The sequence below is a fragment of the Aspergillus pseudonomiae genome (genome assembly GCF_009193645.1).
Source record: "Aspergillus pseudonomiae strain CBS 119388 unplaced genomic scaffold BDV37scaffold_7, whole genome shotgun sequence".
Lineage (NCBI taxonomy): Eukaryota > Fungi > Ascomycota > Eurotiomycetes > Eurotiales > Aspergillaceae > Aspergillus > Aspergillus pseudonomiae.
The window spans coordinates 428,157-445,598 of NW_022475999.1; the positions used below are offsets into that span (position 1 = coordinate 428,157).

The 17,442-nt window shown below is 49.0% G+C and overlaps 7 protein-coding genes across 7 annotated transcripts; 2 read left to right on the plus strand and 5 right to left on the minus strand.

The window, feature by feature from the left end:
* Positions 1–2,582: 2,582 nt before the first annotated feature.
* BDV37DRAFT_239262 (uncharacterized protein) lies at positions 2,583–2,901 on the minus strand. Its single transcript, XM_032080936.1, has one exon. It carries the CDS (start codon positions 2,877–2,879, stop codon positions 2,664–2,666), a length of 216 nt encoding a protein of 71 aa, XP_031945585.1. The 5' UTR covers positions 2,880–2,901; the 3' UTR covers positions 2,583–2,663.
* A 2,017-nt stretch (positions 2,902–4,918) lies between these two features.
* Positions 4,919–6,244, minus strand: BDV37DRAFT_239263 (uncharacterized protein). Its single transcript, XM_032080937.1, has 3 exons — positions 5,801–6,244; positions 5,217–5,731; positions 4,919–5,154 (listed from the first exon to the last, which is right to left on the minus strand). Exon 2 carries the CDS (start codon positions 5,557–5,559, stop codon positions 5,221–5,223), a length of 339 nt encoding a protein of 112 aa, XP_031945586.1. The 5' UTR covers positions 5,560–5,731; positions 5,801–6,244; the 3' UTR covers positions 4,919–5,154; positions 5,217–5,220.
* On the plus strand, positions 6,019–8,528 carry BDV37DRAFT_192387 (glycoside hydrolase family 72 protein). Its single transcript, XM_032079691.1, has 4 exons — positions 6,019–6,529; positions 6,588–6,613; positions 6,671–7,426; positions 7,476–8,528. Exons 1-4 carry the CDS (start codon positions 6,408–6,410, stop codon positions 8,189–8,191), a joined length of 1,620 nt encoding a protein of 539 aa, XP_031945587.1. The 5' UTR covers positions 6,019–6,407; the 3' UTR covers positions 8,192–8,528.
* A 285-nt stretch (positions 8,529–8,813) lies between these two features.
* On the minus strand, positions 8,814–9,663 carry BDV37DRAFT_239270 (uncharacterized protein). The gene is made up of 2 exons (XM_032080938.1): positions 9,646–9,663; positions 8,814–9,566 (listed from the first exon to the last, which is right to left on the minus strand). The coding sequence occupies exon 2, from the start codon at positions 9,483–9,485 to the stop codon at positions 8,865–8,867; it is 621 nt and encodes a 206-aa protein (XP_031945588.1). The 5' UTR covers positions 9,486–9,566; positions 9,646–9,663; the 3' UTR covers positions 8,814–8,864.
* Positions 9,664–10,738: 1,075 nt separating this feature from the next.
* BDV37DRAFT_192391 (SprT-like family-domain-containing protein) lies at positions 10,739–13,386 on the plus strand. Its single transcript, XM_032079692.1, has 2 exons — positions 10,739–12,034; positions 12,090–13,386. Exons 1-2 carry the CDS (start codon positions 10,908–10,910, stop codon positions 13,153–13,155), a joined length of 2,193 nt encoding a protein of 730 aa, XP_031945589.1. The 5' UTR covers positions 10,739–10,907; the 3' UTR covers positions 13,156–13,386.
* A 19-nt stretch (positions 13,387–13,405) lies between these two features.
* On the minus strand, positions 13,406–14,712 carry mog1 (Ran GTPase-binding protein MOG1). Its single transcript, XM_032080939.1, has 2 exons — positions 14,336–14,712; positions 13,406–14,259 (listed from the first exon to the last, which is right to left on the minus strand). Exons 1-2 carry the CDS (start codon positions 14,410–14,412, stop codon positions 13,671–13,673), a joined length of 666 nt encoding a protein of 221 aa, XP_031945590.1. The 5' UTR covers positions 14,413–14,712; the 3' UTR covers positions 13,406–13,670.
* A 272-nt stretch (positions 14,713–14,984) lies between these two features.
* On the minus strand, positions 14,985–17,365 carry BDV37DRAFT_279214 (NYN domain-containing protein; the record flags this gene model as incomplete). Its single annotated transcript, XM_032086281.1, has 3 exons — positions 14,985–15,605; positions 15,665–16,496; positions 17,313–17,365. 3 exons carry the CDS (start codon positions 17,363–17,365, stop codon positions 14,985–14,987), a joined length of 1,506 nt encoding a protein of 501 aa, XP_031945591.1.
* Positions 17,366–17,442: the final 77 nt, after the last annotated feature.

Below are 17,442 nucleotides of genomic sequence, written 5' to 3' on the forward strand. Positions count from 1 at the left end.
GTTCTAATACAAGCTTAGCCCCTGGCACGCAAGTAAATCCATCAACACGAAGAGTGCCATGATCCGACTCACCTTAACAGTAACCCATCCAAGTTTCAAATTGATCGATTCTCAGTATTTTCGCATCAGCAGGACTCTCAGGATCGAGAGCTGCAGTAGAACGGGATAAAGGCGACGCGTCGTGAACAATTTTCAATGCCGACGAGCTGCTTTGAGGCACCAGTCCCCGATCGTTAACGCTGGAAGTCGACCAGTCTGTCAATTAATGATTAAATCACACTTTTCGATAGGCTGAAGAGCCGTATGGTCGTCACTAAGGTGTTGTGGTAAACGAATGGAAGGGCAACGAAAATCGAGCGACGATACAAAGACGGATTAAAAACCTAGACTGATACTAGGCCCCGAACCTGTCTCAGCCTAGGACGAACCTCCCTCTTCTTTTTCTCAAGCGAGAGCGAGAAAAGAAAGATAGGAGTTCAGACAGGATTCGTGAAAAATAAAGCAAAGGTGAAAAGAAACGAAAAAAAGCAAAAAACAACAACAATCGTTCCTTGGGTGCAAATCAATAAAAGAGTGAACAGGAACCCAAAGATGAAGTGAAGGGACGAGAAAGGAAAGGAAAGATCCCAAGCGATGGTCGAAGGGGGGAGAAGAGAGAATAGTGTTTGAGTTGGACGATTAGTGGTGAAAAGGGAATCGATTGTCAAGCCGAAACCCAGCAGGGAATAGGAAAAATACTGGTGAGTATGGGGCCCGGTGGTTATTTTGGGATCTGGATCTGCTCAATTTACTTCGCGACAGTACCTGCCTCTGCGTACCTTACCTGTATCGGGGGGAAACGTACCCACATTATACCCTCCCGGGAGGCAACAAGTTTCCCCTCTCCTTCTCTTCTCTCCGTGTCTGGTAAGGTGATACACAATTCTGTCCGCGGGACAGAGACTACACCCAATAGAATACTATTTTGATGGAAAAGCATTTACTCCGCACCGCTGACTGGACCATACCACATTACTTGGTATTACTGCACCCGGCGCCTGGATACCGCTCTGGTATTAGGAGACATTAAATTATCAAATCGTCCATGATCTGGACACATCACCAGCCTCTCCTGATTGGAAGCTTTCTCAGGATTGCCCTCCCGCCCCCTGTAGTCATTGGCCCATACATTTTGGTGGCTAAGACTCTATCAACTGGAAGAATTACTCGCCCTGAGCTAAGGTTGAAGTTACATACACGCATATTCCATCGATTGCATCCGCAACGTTCGAGTCTTGCTCATCCGTTCATGTATGAATGTACGGTACCACTTTCGGTACCGGGTTGGTTACGTACCGCAGGTACGTAGAGGTTGTTCTGTTTTCGGCCCGCCCCTCACCACTTCCACTCTTCAAACTATCAACAATCCCAAGAGAAGTTTCTCTTCAAAAACTTGATGATATAGTATTGTAAAGTGTGTTTCAATTTGTAATATGTACCTTTTACAAACCTTTGGGGCACAACCCTCCTCTCAAACGCCTTCAAAACTGGGCTCATACCGTTGATTCCAGTGCAGGAACTTGGTTTTTTTGAATAGGCCAAATTTTAGTTGAGAAGTGATAAGCCATCATTGGCTGTGACGGTCCGGAATCCATGGAAGCCGGCAGCGGCCCCCCTGAAACCAGATCCACCACCAGCCTCAGCGAATGGGCCCCACGCGGATAACCTACAATCCAATACAAGACGTATTGTATTTTTGCTTTCCTTCTTTTCTCTTTTTTCTTTTTTTTTCTGTTTTTCTACTGGGAGGAATGCAGGGATTCATTCCACTTCCAACCTTGAATTGATTCTGCCACTACGACAACGATTGTTAGTCGCAAGTGTCATGAACGCGTCGCTATGCGGCCGGCAGCCACATTGTTTATTATGATTCAGTTCTTCTGACTGCGCATACGTACGTCCGATGGAGGTTCTCTGGTACAAAGAACATTTAACCCACGGGTCCATTTCTGTACCTGAACCAACTAAGGTGACCCTGGGTGTATTGATAGGGGAGGGATAAATTAAAATAAGAAATCCAACTTAACTGGGAGGGGGTGGACAACCCATCTACTTCGTACTCAAAATAGAAGTTTCTCTTATGGTATGAAGAATAATGATGCTATCAGCAACCATCTCCTGCCGTTGTCTATCAATATCTTTTAGAGGTTCCTATGTGCAATTATCGAGAGCACTTGTCCCGAGTAGGTTCGCGGGTCCGTGAGTCGGTGCCTATCATCTGGAACATTGTTTAGAATTGCCACCGACAACCCACCATCAAACCCAAGAACTACAAGGGTAGAGCCCTCATTTTACTCTTCCTTGCCACTAGAGTTGCACTGTGTAGCACATATATAGCCAATTATTGAAGTACAAAATTATACATTAAGACATCTGCGACATGCACAAGGAAGGCCGGATCAAGACAGGGTTAGCTGGTTAAATTTAGCAACACAGACTCCTGCGTATATACCGGCTTAGAGAATAGTGTGCTTATGGGAGAGAAGACATAAAACCACAGACCATATTTATTTTCTTCTCCATTGATACATTCATGATGAAATGCGAGAACTTGGAAGCTAGATCCCAATATCGGAAATGGAAGCTTCCCGGTGCCTATGAATAACTTCCTTGGAAAATGCTTCCTACTCTTTGAGACCAATAGTGACCGTTATTCCGTTCACAGGAACCATGGCTTCTAGCTTAGAGTCTATCCAGCTCCGATAATTTATAGAATAGATTAGCTTTTTGATGTCTTCGGACAGCCTGGGTTCACCTCTAAAGGCAATCTTCTGACCCGTCACGGGCTGTATAAGGACATATCTTAAAGGGAGGAAAGAAAAAAGCGGGGGGAGACCCATAGGATCCTGAGCTCCTGTCAAATATGTGCACACCTTAAATTGAAAGCCGATTGTTTACCATTTGTCACCGGCATGTACACTGGAATTTGAACAGAACCTTTGCCTGAGCTCTTCGTAAACCCTGCGGGGTGAATGTACACATTGCATCGGAGCCCATGGGCTCCGGACGGATATGTTTAGATATATATATTCTCAGAACAACGATGTCCTATCGCCCTCGTGTCCATCTGGGCCTTGTTCTCCGCCTAGAGACAATTGATATTCTTCTACAGCGTACTCGGACAGTGCGGATACTGTGTAGATGTGAATACAACAAGTAATGTGTACTTCAGTTCTTTTTCTGTATGATTAGATCGCATGGCCGTTGCATTAAGATTGATTACTGAAGGGTTATTGGTCTTCCCTTAAACCTTACTAACTCGTCCTGCAACCAACAATCATCCAGGATATTGAACGCCAACAGCACTAGTAATCCAAACCATATCTTACCTGCTAGCATATACTACTAGTAGTAGCCCCAGACCAGTGAGGATTAAAGCATACCCCACTTTTGACTTGAGAAAACCAACTTACCTTGGTTTTTCTCTTTTTTTGCTTTTTTCTCACTCTTTTCTTAAACCCAGATACATTTCAATAACATAAATATAATGCTCTTTGTCCCGTTCCATGGATGCTGCACATGTGCCCAGTTCTTTGTATCTTTCCCAATAATTTCATTGGTTTGAGACTACTCTAATCCATTCAAACCATGTCCACCTGCCCCACCTTATTATACTGTATACAATAATACAGGCATAAAATCTACGGTATTTATGATGAATCATCGGAGCGCAGACCTGAGAACACAGGAGAAAATCTATATATGGCATAGACGGCTACCTCGGGAAGAGGTAGGGGAGGATGCTACTAGTAATAGTGTCCATATAGTATAGGTATATATTTAGGTAGGGGTTGGGAAGAGCGTGTCAAGTGATGTTATCATCGGTAATGTGACTTCTGCCAACCCATGCAGCTGAAAGTTTCCAAAAATATCGGAACGGCGATAATCGCGGCTGAGATCTCTCCGTTCTGAACCCATGGAACCGAATGCGACTAAAACGATAAACACTCGAGTTTCCTTTTCTAGTGTGTTTGCGATGAACCAGTGGCTGAATTTTTTTTTACTTCTCTTGTCTGAGCTTGTCCAAATCCCCCAAAGTGGCGAAGTTAAAGAGCTTCGATCGGACTTTTGGGACGTGAATTCTTGTCAGAGGCTTCTCTCGTATATATGTGCAGACAGATTGGTACTTTCATACATATGCGCCGGGAGACAAGTGGTAGGTGGACCTTTCATACCCCTGCCCTTGCAGAGTATGCCCTATAGTCGCTTTTGTCAAGCTTTTCCATTCTCTTCTGGCTCGCAATCTAGACTTGTTCTCTCCTACAAGCTACTCCATTATAGGACTGGATTGGAAATAGTGGGTTGGTGTATGAATTGGACTACGTATATTACCCCCCGCTGTAGAGTCCGCTATTGTTTTCTAGAAATGATTCGGAGCGGAAATAAGCAAGATGAGAATGGGGTCTTACCATTACTCGAGATTAGGTATTTACAGTATTACCTACTACTAGAAAGTACAGCTGCACCCACACTTCTCATATTACTTAGTACTCCATCCTGCAGGAGGTATGAACTGATTCGCCAGTTTCACTAAGAGAACCATGATCTTAACCAATCTGTAAACAGGTGGCTGCGTTGGATTTGATCGTTTTTTCTGTATAAATCGTAGCGGAGGGGCTGGCGTGACGACTGGCCAATCGGGAACCCCAATCCCGCGGGTGGCAAACGGGCAAGGTCCACAACCGCCTCTGCTTGATTGGCTTCCAATGGTCCAGCCCTCGGTCGAAGGTGTGGAACGCCTGGAAAGGCCAAAAAAAGGGGCTTTCAAGTTTCAGCTTTGGGGATCATCATTAGTCGGTAATTTCTCAACGTCCAATCGATAGAAAATAATTGTTACCTAGAATCGTCGTCATTGTTATTTCTCGATGTAATGGTGTAAGGTTACACCATATTCTAATTCCTGTTTTTTGTTACATTCGCATGACGACGATTACTAATATAACCTATCGAACCATCCGAGCAAACATCGAGACGTGACTTTCATATGACTTGGGCTCCGTTGGCCCGTGGTTACCATGCTTCCATTAAACCTCGGTGGATAACGCTGGCATTCAGTAGATAGTCTACACTGGCGTGGGAGAAGATTTCGACTTAGATAAGCTTGTTTCTCTAGCCGTAAGTGTCTATTCATCAAGATGTTTCATATTGGACCCTGATCCACTGACGGAGAAGGAAAGATCGTCAGAGGACGTTCAACCGTCCAAGGGAATATGGATCTACAATGGCTGCCTGCCACTCACAACCACAGAGATGATACGGAGTGCTTCGCCACAATCGAGCTCTGACTATCAAGATTCTCTGAAGATCAACATTCTCTAGAGGGCCGGAAACCTTGCCTGCAAGCATTTTCCGGATGCAGCGACTGCATTCATCATGCTCCAACTCATCATGTTGAGCCTTCGTAGCAGCTGATGTGTATAGACACATGTGTTGCCACCCTTCGAAGGGGCTGAATGAGCAACAAACAAAGAAAAAGTGACAGATATTCTGCATTCGGCGATCAACCCGTGTCCGCCACATGTGTGGATACAAGATTACAGTCGCACGTCCATCGCAGTGGGCATTCTGAGCTTAATCAGACTACCAAGCCATGTTTTTCCAATGCTTCAGCATGGGCCAGATACCCCAAACGGTCTCGATGTCAATAATGGTGATGTGTTAGGGTCGCAACTGTGGGACAGATTCAGGGTCGGTATGTCTATTAGCCGCCTCTCTATATATATGATTTATAGGCGGGCGAACAGTTAAGCTTTTCACTTAGACAGCATCGACCCCTCTGATCTGTTCCGTTGTGGACCGGGATTGCGCGTTCCTGAGGCCTCTGATATCAACCCATCCCTGCACCATGCTCCTGGACAAATGACAGCCGGCAGACAGGAATATCACTGAATATCACCAGTGATCATCATCTTATCACATCCTTAGAGGAAGGTCATTGTGGGTGTCTGTCTATCCCGTCCCGCTCTATGCTTCTCGTGGCCCCAGAAAAGCGGGCGCTTGAGGCATTTGTCCCTGAAATCCCTCGACCCTGAGTGCCCACTAGTCATACCTATAGAAAAATATGTAGAGAACGCGGTCCCAGGGACGTCCTCGTGGTGACTCTTTCTGTGAGATGCGCAAGAGTTTCTCGCTGCTTAATTATTACTCTCCTTTCATCTATAGATTACAGTCATTCCTTATCCATTGTCCCTCGTTTGGGTTTTTTCTAAGCATTAAGATCTTGGTTTCAATTATTTATCCCAGTCGTTCATTAATCAAACTATCCATCGTTGGCCGTTGAAGCGCAATTGGACTTCTACTTTCAACTCTGACTTAGTGTCTGGCAATCTCGCCAATTGTTGCTATAACGTCCTGTCCGCGCATTCAACATGAAGCTGTCCAGCATTGTCGCGGGCGCGACCCTCTTCGTCAGCAGTGCCATCGCTGCTGACCTAGACCCTATCGTCATCAAGGGCTCCAAGTTCTTTTACAAGAGCAACGACACCCAGTTGTGTGTAAACCCTCCATTGGAGAACCTGTGGCTTCACCTAATGCTAACAACCCCTCAGTTACATTCGCGGTGTTGCGTACCAGCGTGGGTTTTGGTGGTCTTTGGTATCATTTCCGTGACATAAACTAACGTACTATGCAGAGGAGTACTCTGGTCCCGATTCTTCCGCCAACAGTTTCAAGGATCCCCTCGCCGACGCCGATGCTTGCAAGCGTGATGTTCCTTATCTTGAAAAGCTGGGCACCAACACCATTCGCGTGTATGCTATCGATCCTAAGTCCGATCATAAGGAGTGTATGAGCCTTCTCAGTGACGCTGGTATCTACGTCATTGCGGATCTCTCGTCCCCGGGGGATTCTATCAATCGCAACGAACCCAAGTGGGATAACGACCTGTACAATAGATATGTGACTGTGGTTGATGAGCTGTCACAATACTCGAACGTCATTGGCTTCTTCGCTGGAAATGAGGTCTCCAACAGTGAGAATACCACATCTGCCAGTGCCTTTGTTAAGGCTGCTGTCCGTGACACGAAGCAGTATATCAAGGCCAAGAATTATCGTTCTATGGGCGTTGGCTATGCTACTAGCGATGACTCGAGCATCCGGAAAAACATGGCCAACTACTTTAACTGTAACAGCGCGGATGACAGTATTGACTTCTGGGGTTACAACGTGTACTCTTGGTGTGGAGATTCCAACTATGAGAAGTCCGGGTACGCTTCTCGTACTGACGAGTTCAAGGACTACACTGTCCCTGTCTTCTTCGCGGAGTACGGTTGCAATGCTGTTCAACCTCGCAAGTTCACTGAAGTCCAGGCTCTCTACGGAGACAAGATGGCCGATGTCTGGTCGGGGGGTATTGTGTACATGTACTTCCAGGAAGAGAACAATTATGGTAGGGTCCACCTTGGCTAGCTTGACGACTTATTGGCTGACTGTGCTAGGGCTGGTGTCTGTTGATGGCAACAAGGTCAGCACCAAGGCGGATTTCAGCTACCTTTCGAAGGAGTTGGCTAGCGCTACCCCCTCCGGCACCAAGAAAGGCGATTATAACCCGACAAACACTGCTCTTCAGTCTTGCCCGACCGTCGATGGCAAGTGGCTCGCAACTTCCAGCCCGTTACCCCCCTCTCCAAACCAAGACCTCTGTTCCTGCATGGAGGAAAGCCTATCCTGTGCTCTGAAGGATAAGGTATCCGGCGAGCAGCTGGATAAGCTCTTCGGTACTGTTTGCGGCTATGACGTCTGCGATGGCATCAACACCAATGCCACTACTGGCAAATATGGCGCATACAGTGTGTGCACTCCTGAGCAACAGCTGTCGTACGCCATCAACCTCTACTATCAGAACCAGAAAGCAAAGGGTAATGGTGACAAGGCTTGTGACTTCAACGGGGCTGCCACCACCCAGAGCTCGAAGAGCGGCGGCAGTGCTTGCTCTGCACTCCTTAAGGAGGCCGGAACTTCCGGCACCGGCACCGTTACTTCTTCCCCTACCGGTACTGCTGGCTCTGGTGCTTCCGGTGGTGCTGCTGCTGCATCTAGCTCTGGCGCTGCCGGTGGTGTGGTCGCTCCTTCTAGCGTCAATGTTGGTATCTTCCAGCTCGGCGCCTATGTGGTGACGGCCATGGTCGCCGGCGCGGGCATGATCGTCCTGTAAGGGCCGTTCACCTCTTCTCATCTCTTAGCGGCGCTTAGTCCCATCCCCTGCCAAACACTGTACAGGCGGTAGGTCTCCTACATGTCTGTATGATTGTGTGATACTCTTCTTGTACATCCTGACGGTGAATCTACCTCTTCAATACGAGTTGTTTGCTCTATATATATTGCCATTGCGGGTACTCGGTATTTGGCTTTATTTTTTATATATTTATTTAATAGGTCAATTGGTTTTATTGGGGTCAGATAACACTGTCAATCCATTCTCATTTAACCGAATTGAAATCAAGGACAGTAAATGGTAAACTTTTTGGATAGCAATACAGATCAGTTCCGTTAGCGCTGCGTACATTTGCTTCCATCCACGATTTTGTTTACAGCAAAGAAAACAGTTGTCAAGTGTCGATAAGAAAAGATTGAAGGGATTACGGGATTACAAAAGTCTTTTCAAGCATGCTTTTCTTCGCCGGAAGGATGGGCGGTGGTGTGGGAGGTTGAAGGAGACATTCTCACGGTCTTTCGAAGACGGGCGAGACGGGAGGGGAGGGGGTTGATTTTCTCTTCCGTGGCTGGGAGATCGCGACGGGCGAGGCATTCAGTAGAAAGGGCGCCCAACGAGAACTTCCTCCTCCTCCTCCTCCTCCTCCTCCTCCTCCTCAGTATCATCCAGCTCGTCATCGTCCACATCGGCGGCTCCACTTATTGCGACGAGTCGATTCAGAGTCCCTCGCATTTGGAGAAGTTCCATAGATATCATGGAAAGTAACACCTAAATAACCATGGTCCCAGTCAGGACCCATCAAGCTCTCAACCAAAGGAAGTTCGAGCAATCGCCTTGCTAAGGGTTGTACAATCTCAATGTGATAATCAGTGAGTGCTTCATAGGGCTTGTTGAGAGGATCATCAGTGGTCATAGTAATCTCATGTCCTGAGCAAATCTTCATCTCTGAGAGACAATCAAACAGCTTTGCATGTTTTGGCCCTGATTCCAAGGCTGGTGGGAGAGACGGCTGGGTGGAGATGCTCATTCTTTTGGCAAATTTTCTGGTCGGCAGCCAGAAGAAATGAAGTGTAAGGGATTTCTGATCTTCAGAAAGATTCACAGGCTGAAAGGCAAAACGACCTCGCCCCCAGAGTCTGTGCGCATTGGGCACAGTGTCAACAGGTTTTGGCACACTTCTGTTCTTTCGTCTCCGATAATGCTGTTGTTTCCACTCATTTATTCGCTCCTGAGTCCAAAACGCTGACAAAATACCCCAGAACACAGAGTGGGCCTCGCCGCTCGGTTTCCCCATGGTAAAAGGGAAACTGTGGCAAACCTCGATGGGTTCGCCGGCATTGGTCACAATACAGGATTCCTGATCTCTCTGTGCACACTATTAATAGTTAGCAATAATATTATATTGTCACAATAGGTGGGGAAGATCTTGGTCCAAAGATAAATAATAAGCTTACCGGTTTTTTTTTTTTTTTGCGGCACCGGAACGTTTGAATGGTGAGGCCTGCTTCTGATGGGTCTTCTTCTATCTTTCGTTTTCGAGAAACTTGTGCGGTGTCCAAGGTATCATCCTTTTCATCGCTCTTTGTTCTGCGACGAGCAGTCCCTAAGCGTAAAGTCAATATTCATCAGCAAAATGCGTTTTTGAGAATGTGTAAGAAATGCTCACTGATAGTTGGTACTTACAAGATTTTAAGACAAGAAAATCTTCAGCATTCACAAGGGTGGCAACAACCGGTCTGATGACCTCACTCCTGTGAATGCCATGCGCCTGTCATTTTGAGAACGACATTTTCGGTCCAAATATTTCGCTCGAGAGATAGGCTATGGTAGTAATCGTGTCATAGCACCTCATGACAGAGATGTCTGAAGTGGGTGGTTGAAAAGACGTCTAGATAACCATTTTATAAGTTCAGACACACCCTCAACTGTGTCCCCTATATATCCAATATGGGCTAGTATTTTGAACCCTGTAACTATTAGTGCTGCCGGCCTTTCTTTCAATGTCGGTGACTGGTCTTCATATAACTTTCGGGAGAAGCTCAATTTGCACGGCAATGTCCTGCCCCGGTCGAGATTCATATCAAGTAGCTCTTAGAGGCGTTCCACATCAGAGAACCAAAAAAAGGACCAGGTGGCGCTGTCAACGCGTTTGATGCCAGTCAAGGCGCCGATCTTTTCAATCAACTGCACCCTTTCCGTACTGTTCACCTCTGCGGCGATGTCTATGGTGCCTTCCATAGCTAACCTTGATAAATGTAAACAAGGACGATCTACTCCAGTCTCAGAGTATGAGCGGTTAGCAGTGGGGACTTCAAACTCCAGTCCTATCCGGGGATTGGAGGGAAATGCATTGTGGGCCTGTGAAGCTCTCGACTAAGAAGTTAGAACGCCCAGCCAAATCTGGGAATCTCAGCGAGAGGTAACCCGTGACAGCCGATCAACAATTCAATGCAAGTTTCAACCCACGGATCAGCGGGAAGCGTTGCCATGCCAACGACCCTCCCCCAGCTGCAACTCAATATCGTCAACACTTCCACTGAAAGCAGCTCGAGCTCATGCAATATCTCCATCCAGCTTTACTTATATTTCCGACACTACCTATGCTTTAACAGACCGGATATTTGATATGTCCTACTAAACCACGACAATCACAGCAACCCACCACGATCGTACACTACCAAAGCCACATATATATATATATACTAGCAGAACGACCATGGCTCGACTCAACCCAACGAGCCCCGTGAAACAAGGCGGCACGCGTGAGAATGTGACCAAATCAGTCCGCAAGCTGAAGTCCAACACCAACTCGGTCTTCTCGAGCAAGTTCAGAGACACGTCGCCCACACCCAAGGTGGGAGATCATTCGGGGACATTATTCGACGAACCGGAGTTCAAGCGACCGACTGCGAGGGCGACGACAAACGATAAGCCTGTCCAACGACAGAGAAAGCTGCAACGGAGCGGGACTGTATCGAGCGGGACGTTCAATATCTTTTCCGATAGCGATGGACTGAGCGACCGTGAAGATGATGTCTCCTTCGCATCGACGATGCGCTCCTCGACTACGCGCTCTTCGACGGAAGGACGTCCCAGCGACCCGTTGCAGCTGGCACGTGCTAACTCGCTGCTGATGCCGCAGTCGAGGCACTCCAGGAGTCGGTCGACCAGGAAGTCCGAGCTCTATGATTACACGAAGGAGAATTATCCTGTGGAGGAGGTTGTGGAGGATTACTCCACTACCTCTTCTATCAGTCGGAATCCCTCTGATGCATCCTCGACGCGGCGTTCTCCTACCAGGAGAGAACCGCGGGAGGCAAATACTAGAAGACAGAATGGCCGTCAGTTCCGGGATTATCGCCAGTCGGCAAATCGGTCCGAGGACGAGGAAAGTGATGATGGATTCAACTCTCTGGATGACTTCATCGTCAGTGATAACGACGAGCCTAGCCATCACGAGGCATCTGCCAGCGACCCAGAACCAGAAGAGACTAAGAGGGCACCTTCGCCGCCGAGAGTGAAACGGAGACTCGTTCGGGGCAGACGGCTGAACCCCGAGGAACAAATCAAGAGAGCTCTGGAGAGCTCAGTGCATACCAACCTTCGCCTCGAGCCGTCATTACCCGCTGCTGTTTCGATGCCCTCTTCGGACCCCCAGGCCAGGCCAAGAAAGCTATTCCGCAATACTTCTAACATCGACGAGAAGATGAACCGTCTGGATTTGGAGGACGATGCTGATGTGCACGATGATACGGTTGACTACGACGCTGCTGAAGAGGCGGCTGATGAAGTAGACGCTGATGAATATGACCCGTCCGCTCAACTCCAACAAGACTTGGATAAGTAGGTCTCGATGCTGCTACATAAGCTGAAGCCTAAAATGTTGACTGTCAAATAGTTTTCTAGGAGGATTCGAGCCTCGCTCCCAGCGTCCAGAGATCGAAAAAGTGAATTTGGAAACACCACCTGCCAGTCCCTCCAAAAGTGCTCTAAAGTCACCCTCAAAAGGCAAAGCCCATATTCCACCCACACCTTATCGCGAGAGCGTAGATGCCTTCTGGTCCCAGGAAGCTACAAACGAATGGACCGATCAACATTCGCCCCGCAAATTACAGAACTTACTGCAGGAACTCGACGAGTCAGACAACGAGATCGATCCCGAGATCATGCCCAGAAGCAAGACAACAAAGAAGGCGGCCAAGCCTCCTAGCAAGACGGCCTTGAAAAAGGCCGAGACGGAGAAGAAGAAAGCCGCCCTTGAGCGCAAGAAATCGTTTGATAACAAGAAGGCCGCCGTCGCAGAGGACTTCTTCAAGGTTTTAGATGACCACGTTACTGGTGGCCGCATCCAAGAAATGGCCGAGGAAACGGGTGGTGTTCAGATCATCTGGAGCAAGACACTTCAGACTACCGCTGGACGGGCCAACTGGAAGCGAGAGAAGCTGCGCACGGAGGGCACGCTTGGGACCGAGCCCCAGACACCTGGAGGATCTCTGTCCAAGCACCATGCTAGCATCGAACTGGCTGAGCGGATTATTGATGACGAGGATCGCTTGCTGAACACGCTAGCTCACGAGTACTGCCACCTGGCCAACTTTATCATCTCCAACGTCCACAACAACCCCCATGGAGCAAGTTTCAAGCAATGGGGGCTGAAATGCAAAGAAGCCTTGAAGGACCACCCTGTCTATGGCGGACGCTTTGAAGTCACGACCAAGCACAGCTATAAGATTGACTACAAGTACGTATGGAGCTGTGTGGACTGCGGCCAGACATACGGGCGTCATTCCAAGAGCATTGATACGACCAAGTCTCGATGTGGAAAATGCAAAGGTCTGCTCCAGCAGATCAAGCCAAAGCCACGGAATGTCTCGCCCCGCAAAAAGCAGCCCCTTGGAGATGCCGAGCAGGTGGCCGTCGATGAGGTCGCGAACGTGTTGGGCGAGATCAGCTTGCGTAACTGAGGCACTTGCAGCTGTTCGGTCAAGTCATTAAAGGTGTTTACGGATTTGTCTCTCATTCTACATACATTTCGGGAAGATTTGCCTGTCATTCTAGCGTTCATTTGATGACGATATATCTACATATGGTGTTCTCTCTTTAGCGATGATATGTCTGTCCGTCTCTCATTTGGGATACTTGTTTTTCTGAGGTTGATGTACACAACGATCCTTATGCAATGAGCACACGAGTATGTATATACATAGGTGGTACTTGGGTGTTCATAATCGATTTATTTCGGATTGACTATCACTAAGCTATCTAATTAGTCTTTCTATATACATGCCAGTGTGCTAGTCATGATTTCATCCATGATACATGCAATTCCTTAACCCATCCATACATACCAAGCCCGCCATGCAAGAGCCCAAATCTCATGATATCCTCCAAATACAGTCCCATCATTCCCAAACCCATCAATGAATCATACACACCCCAAACAACCCCCAAAATGCAAAAAAAGAAAAGAAAAAGAAACCTAACAAAACAAATCCCAGTCAACAACCTCCAGCCCCTCCACAAACGCGGTAATCAACCCATCCGCCAGCCTTTCCTCCGCCTCCAACGCCCTCAAATCGCCCGCCTTGTCAAACTCCTCCCGGGGCACATTCACAAAGACCACCAAATCCGTCTCCTGCTCCACGAGCCTGACCAGCAGATACCACAGCGTCACAGTACTGGTCAGTCCGCCCTCCGAACTCGACCCCGCAACCGCGCCCCCAATTCCAACCCCAGAGCCAGAGCCAGTAGTACTCCGTCTCCCCTTCGGAGACGTAACCCTCACCACACCGCGATACCCCACCGTCCCGGCCGGGAACTTCCCCAAGACGACCCGACTCGGCGGCGCCACGATCTCCAGCTTGTCGTCCTCGTCGCAGAGGTCGTGCACGTGGTACAGCGCTGCTTTGGCGTCTGCGTCGAGCTGCTGGTGCTGCAGAGCCGGGATGAGTGTATCCACGGCGAGGGTCTCGGCGTCGGTGACGCGTTGGTTTATCTCGGTGATTTGGGATGTGAGCGTCGTGGGCGACAGGTAGACTTCTTGGTGGGAGGGAATTTCGCGGACGTCACTGTTTTTTTTTCTTTCTGTTAGTGTTTGTTGTCTTGGGAAATGCTTGTCCTTGGGGGTTTAAGGAGTGGACGTACCTTGCGTCGACCCAGTTTTGGGGAGTTAGGCCTTTGATGGCGCCGCCGTAGAAGTCGCGCGTGGTGTATGTTGTCATCTTGTTTTTTTTTTGGGGGGGGGTTTGGTATCTTTTTCTGGGGTGGTGCGGGGTAGGTTGGTTTGTGGTGGGGTTGGTGTTGTTGTTGGGGGGATTGTGGTGGTGGTGACCGTGTTCTCTAGATGCTGCGGTTGCTGTCTTTATAGGTGTTTGTTGCGAGGGTCATGAGTCATGGAGGAGGATTGTGGTGTTTTGAAGGAGACGTTCGAGGAAGTTGATTTCTGCTTTGGGATGGATTTGAAGCTTTTCGGGCCAATGAGGGACATGACGTCTCGTTCGTTGTTGGCGGGCGGTAAGCTTATCGCCTCCTGATTGGAGGGCGGGGTCATTCTCACACGAGCTGCCCTTTGGCGTGACTCACGGGACTGCGGTCTGGACTACTAGTATGTATAGACTACTAGTATGTATAGACTACTAGTATGTATAGACTACTAGTACTACTAGTACTACTTATCATAATGCCGTGTAAAAGAGAGACTTGGATTCAATGAGACCCTGCGAATATAGGCCTGACGACTATCTAAGGTATCTAGGCTCATAGGCAAGAAGTTCCTGCTTCCAGACCATCCGAATTACATGTCCAACAGCTCTTCGATATATCCGTCCAACGCGATCATCTTGAACTTGTTCCCCCATTTCGAACGGAACTCTTTCTTGCGATAGGCGTAGCTGGTCACCTGGGAGAAACTCACCAGTTCCACCGTCCACCCCCGCCGCAGCGCTCGCTCCACCATCTTCATGAATCCGCCGGAGAACTCGGCTTCCGCCGCGTCTCCCGTAGCTAAAACGATGGTGGCTGGCTCGTCCGTATCCAACAGGCTTTCGAGGATCTTCAGGTGCAGAATTTCGTCCACACCCTGTTCGACCCAGCGCTCCTCCGGCGCGTCGTTCGTTTCAGAACCACTGCCTCCGTCCGGAGCGCCCGCCCGCGTACCCTTGCGGAATTTCATCTGACGACGAGTCGGTTGTTTCACCTTGTGCACTCGGTCGAGAATGTTCGTCTCGTACCCGAGTTTCTCGCCGTCGTCGATCGCAGCAAAGCGGTCGGAGCCCACCAAGACCCTCTTGGCCGTGGGCCGACCACGCTCCAGGATCAACGAGAAGTTCTGGAATGAGAGTGGCAAGCGGCGGATCCGTGTTTTCACAGGGATGTTCCGAGATACTTTCATGGAATCGTGAAACCCGACCATAATCTGGACGATGGCGGTGGTCAGTAAAGGTCAAACGACACTGACGGGGGAAGATAACTTACATTCGACATATCGACAAAGACATGAATCGGGCGAGATGTGGGAGGAATGCCCGGCTTGGACTTACCAGACCGCCCCACTTGAGTTATAGTTTCTGCGTAGTCGGGGAAGTTCTTCAACAGCTTCGTTAAGAGACCGACTTTTCGATCGGTTGCCGACTTGTACGCAATGGGCTGCACACGAATGGCGCCACCGGGGAGGTTTTGGATAGCGATAGGGCCTAGTGCCCCGCCGACTTCATCAAACGAGGATGGCGGGGTTTCGGACGACTCACTCAAGACCTCCGCTATGCCCACCTGAGACGGGACTAGAGCGAGAACGCCCCGTTTGCCGTAAGACGGGTCGAAGATGCTGGGGTTGTCGGACTCTGCCTCCGCAGTGCTCTCCGACAACTGAGGTTCATAGGTTGGTTGCTTGGTTTGGGTGCGGTGTTTCGTGGTACGATATTCAGCAGCAGCCTTGTGGGACTTGGACACATCTGATGTGGGGATCGGCCGAGGAGACGTACGCGGAAGCGCCTTACCAGGGCTATCGACGGTTGTGGTCCCGGGAGAAGGACGTTTGAGGATCTGAATCTGCTTAGGCTGCTGTGGAGGTTGTTCGACAATGCTTTCCTTGGTCGCTTGACGAAGTCCAGCTTCTGCACCAGGCGTGGTGTTGCCAAGGAAATCCCAGAGTGAAGAGAAATCACCAAGCTTTGGGGGCCCACCCCTCTCGGGCTTCAGATCAGGTGCCGAGTCAGCTAGACCTTGGGCAGCAACCGTGCTGGGCCCGGGAGTGGATGGAGCTTGGTCGGAGTCATTGTGGCGAGCAGGGATGGAACGGTCACTGCCGCTGTACGTCGGCGAGCGCAGTAGATTAATCACCGGAGTGAAATCCCAGTTTGAAGAGGGTGTGGCCGACGATGGCATTGACAGCAATGGACGCCGATGTTAGATACAATGTTGTGTAGGGATTCCGCTCGAAGTAGGGATGTGCCTGGTGGCAATGCGCGGGGTTTGGAAGACGGAAGAGTAGAAAGCGTTCAAGTACAAACGACAACTATAAATGTGCACAATTCAAACGCAACAGATAGGGCATAAAGATAAAGCGCATCAACATGGTGGTCATTGAGACCCGACCAGACGACGATGTTCACGCCAAACGCATTGAAAGAGAAGGTAAGTTGACAAAGGATGTGAGAGAGGTTAGGTTAGGTTAGGTTAGGCACGGAGACTCGGAGACTCGCCGCCTGCAATGACTCGCCGCGTGGCGGTGAACAACTGTCACGGTACTGCCATGGTTTACCGCTTGCTATCTTTAGCCGACAGCAACACTAGTCTGAAAACGGAAGGTCCCTTCTCGGCCTTCGGTGGTATAGATAATCCGGCGGAAGTATATTTCCCCATGACCCACCGCCCCCGCTAAGTCTGTTCCGGACTAGTCTATCCTGGTCTATCCTGTAGGTCATGGCGACGTCATCGGTCCAGACTGTCACCTAGCAAGGATGACGATTTCAATGTTTATCCCTGCTTTCTTCTGGAATCGCCAATTGTACGGTTGTCTAATGGTCATTGGCGGGTTCCCTCGTCACCATGACGCGAGATTCACAGATCCTCGTTCCATGGATATCGTTCTAGATTCACGTTCAGAGGCCAGACCTCAACATACATGTGCCTCGGGTGAATTGCGTAGCGGAGAGAAATCAAGGCCATCAACGTCATGGAAGTACGGATATAGCAGCAGATGAAAGGTATATAAACCCTCAAATCTCTCGTCTTGTTTTATTCTTCATCAATCT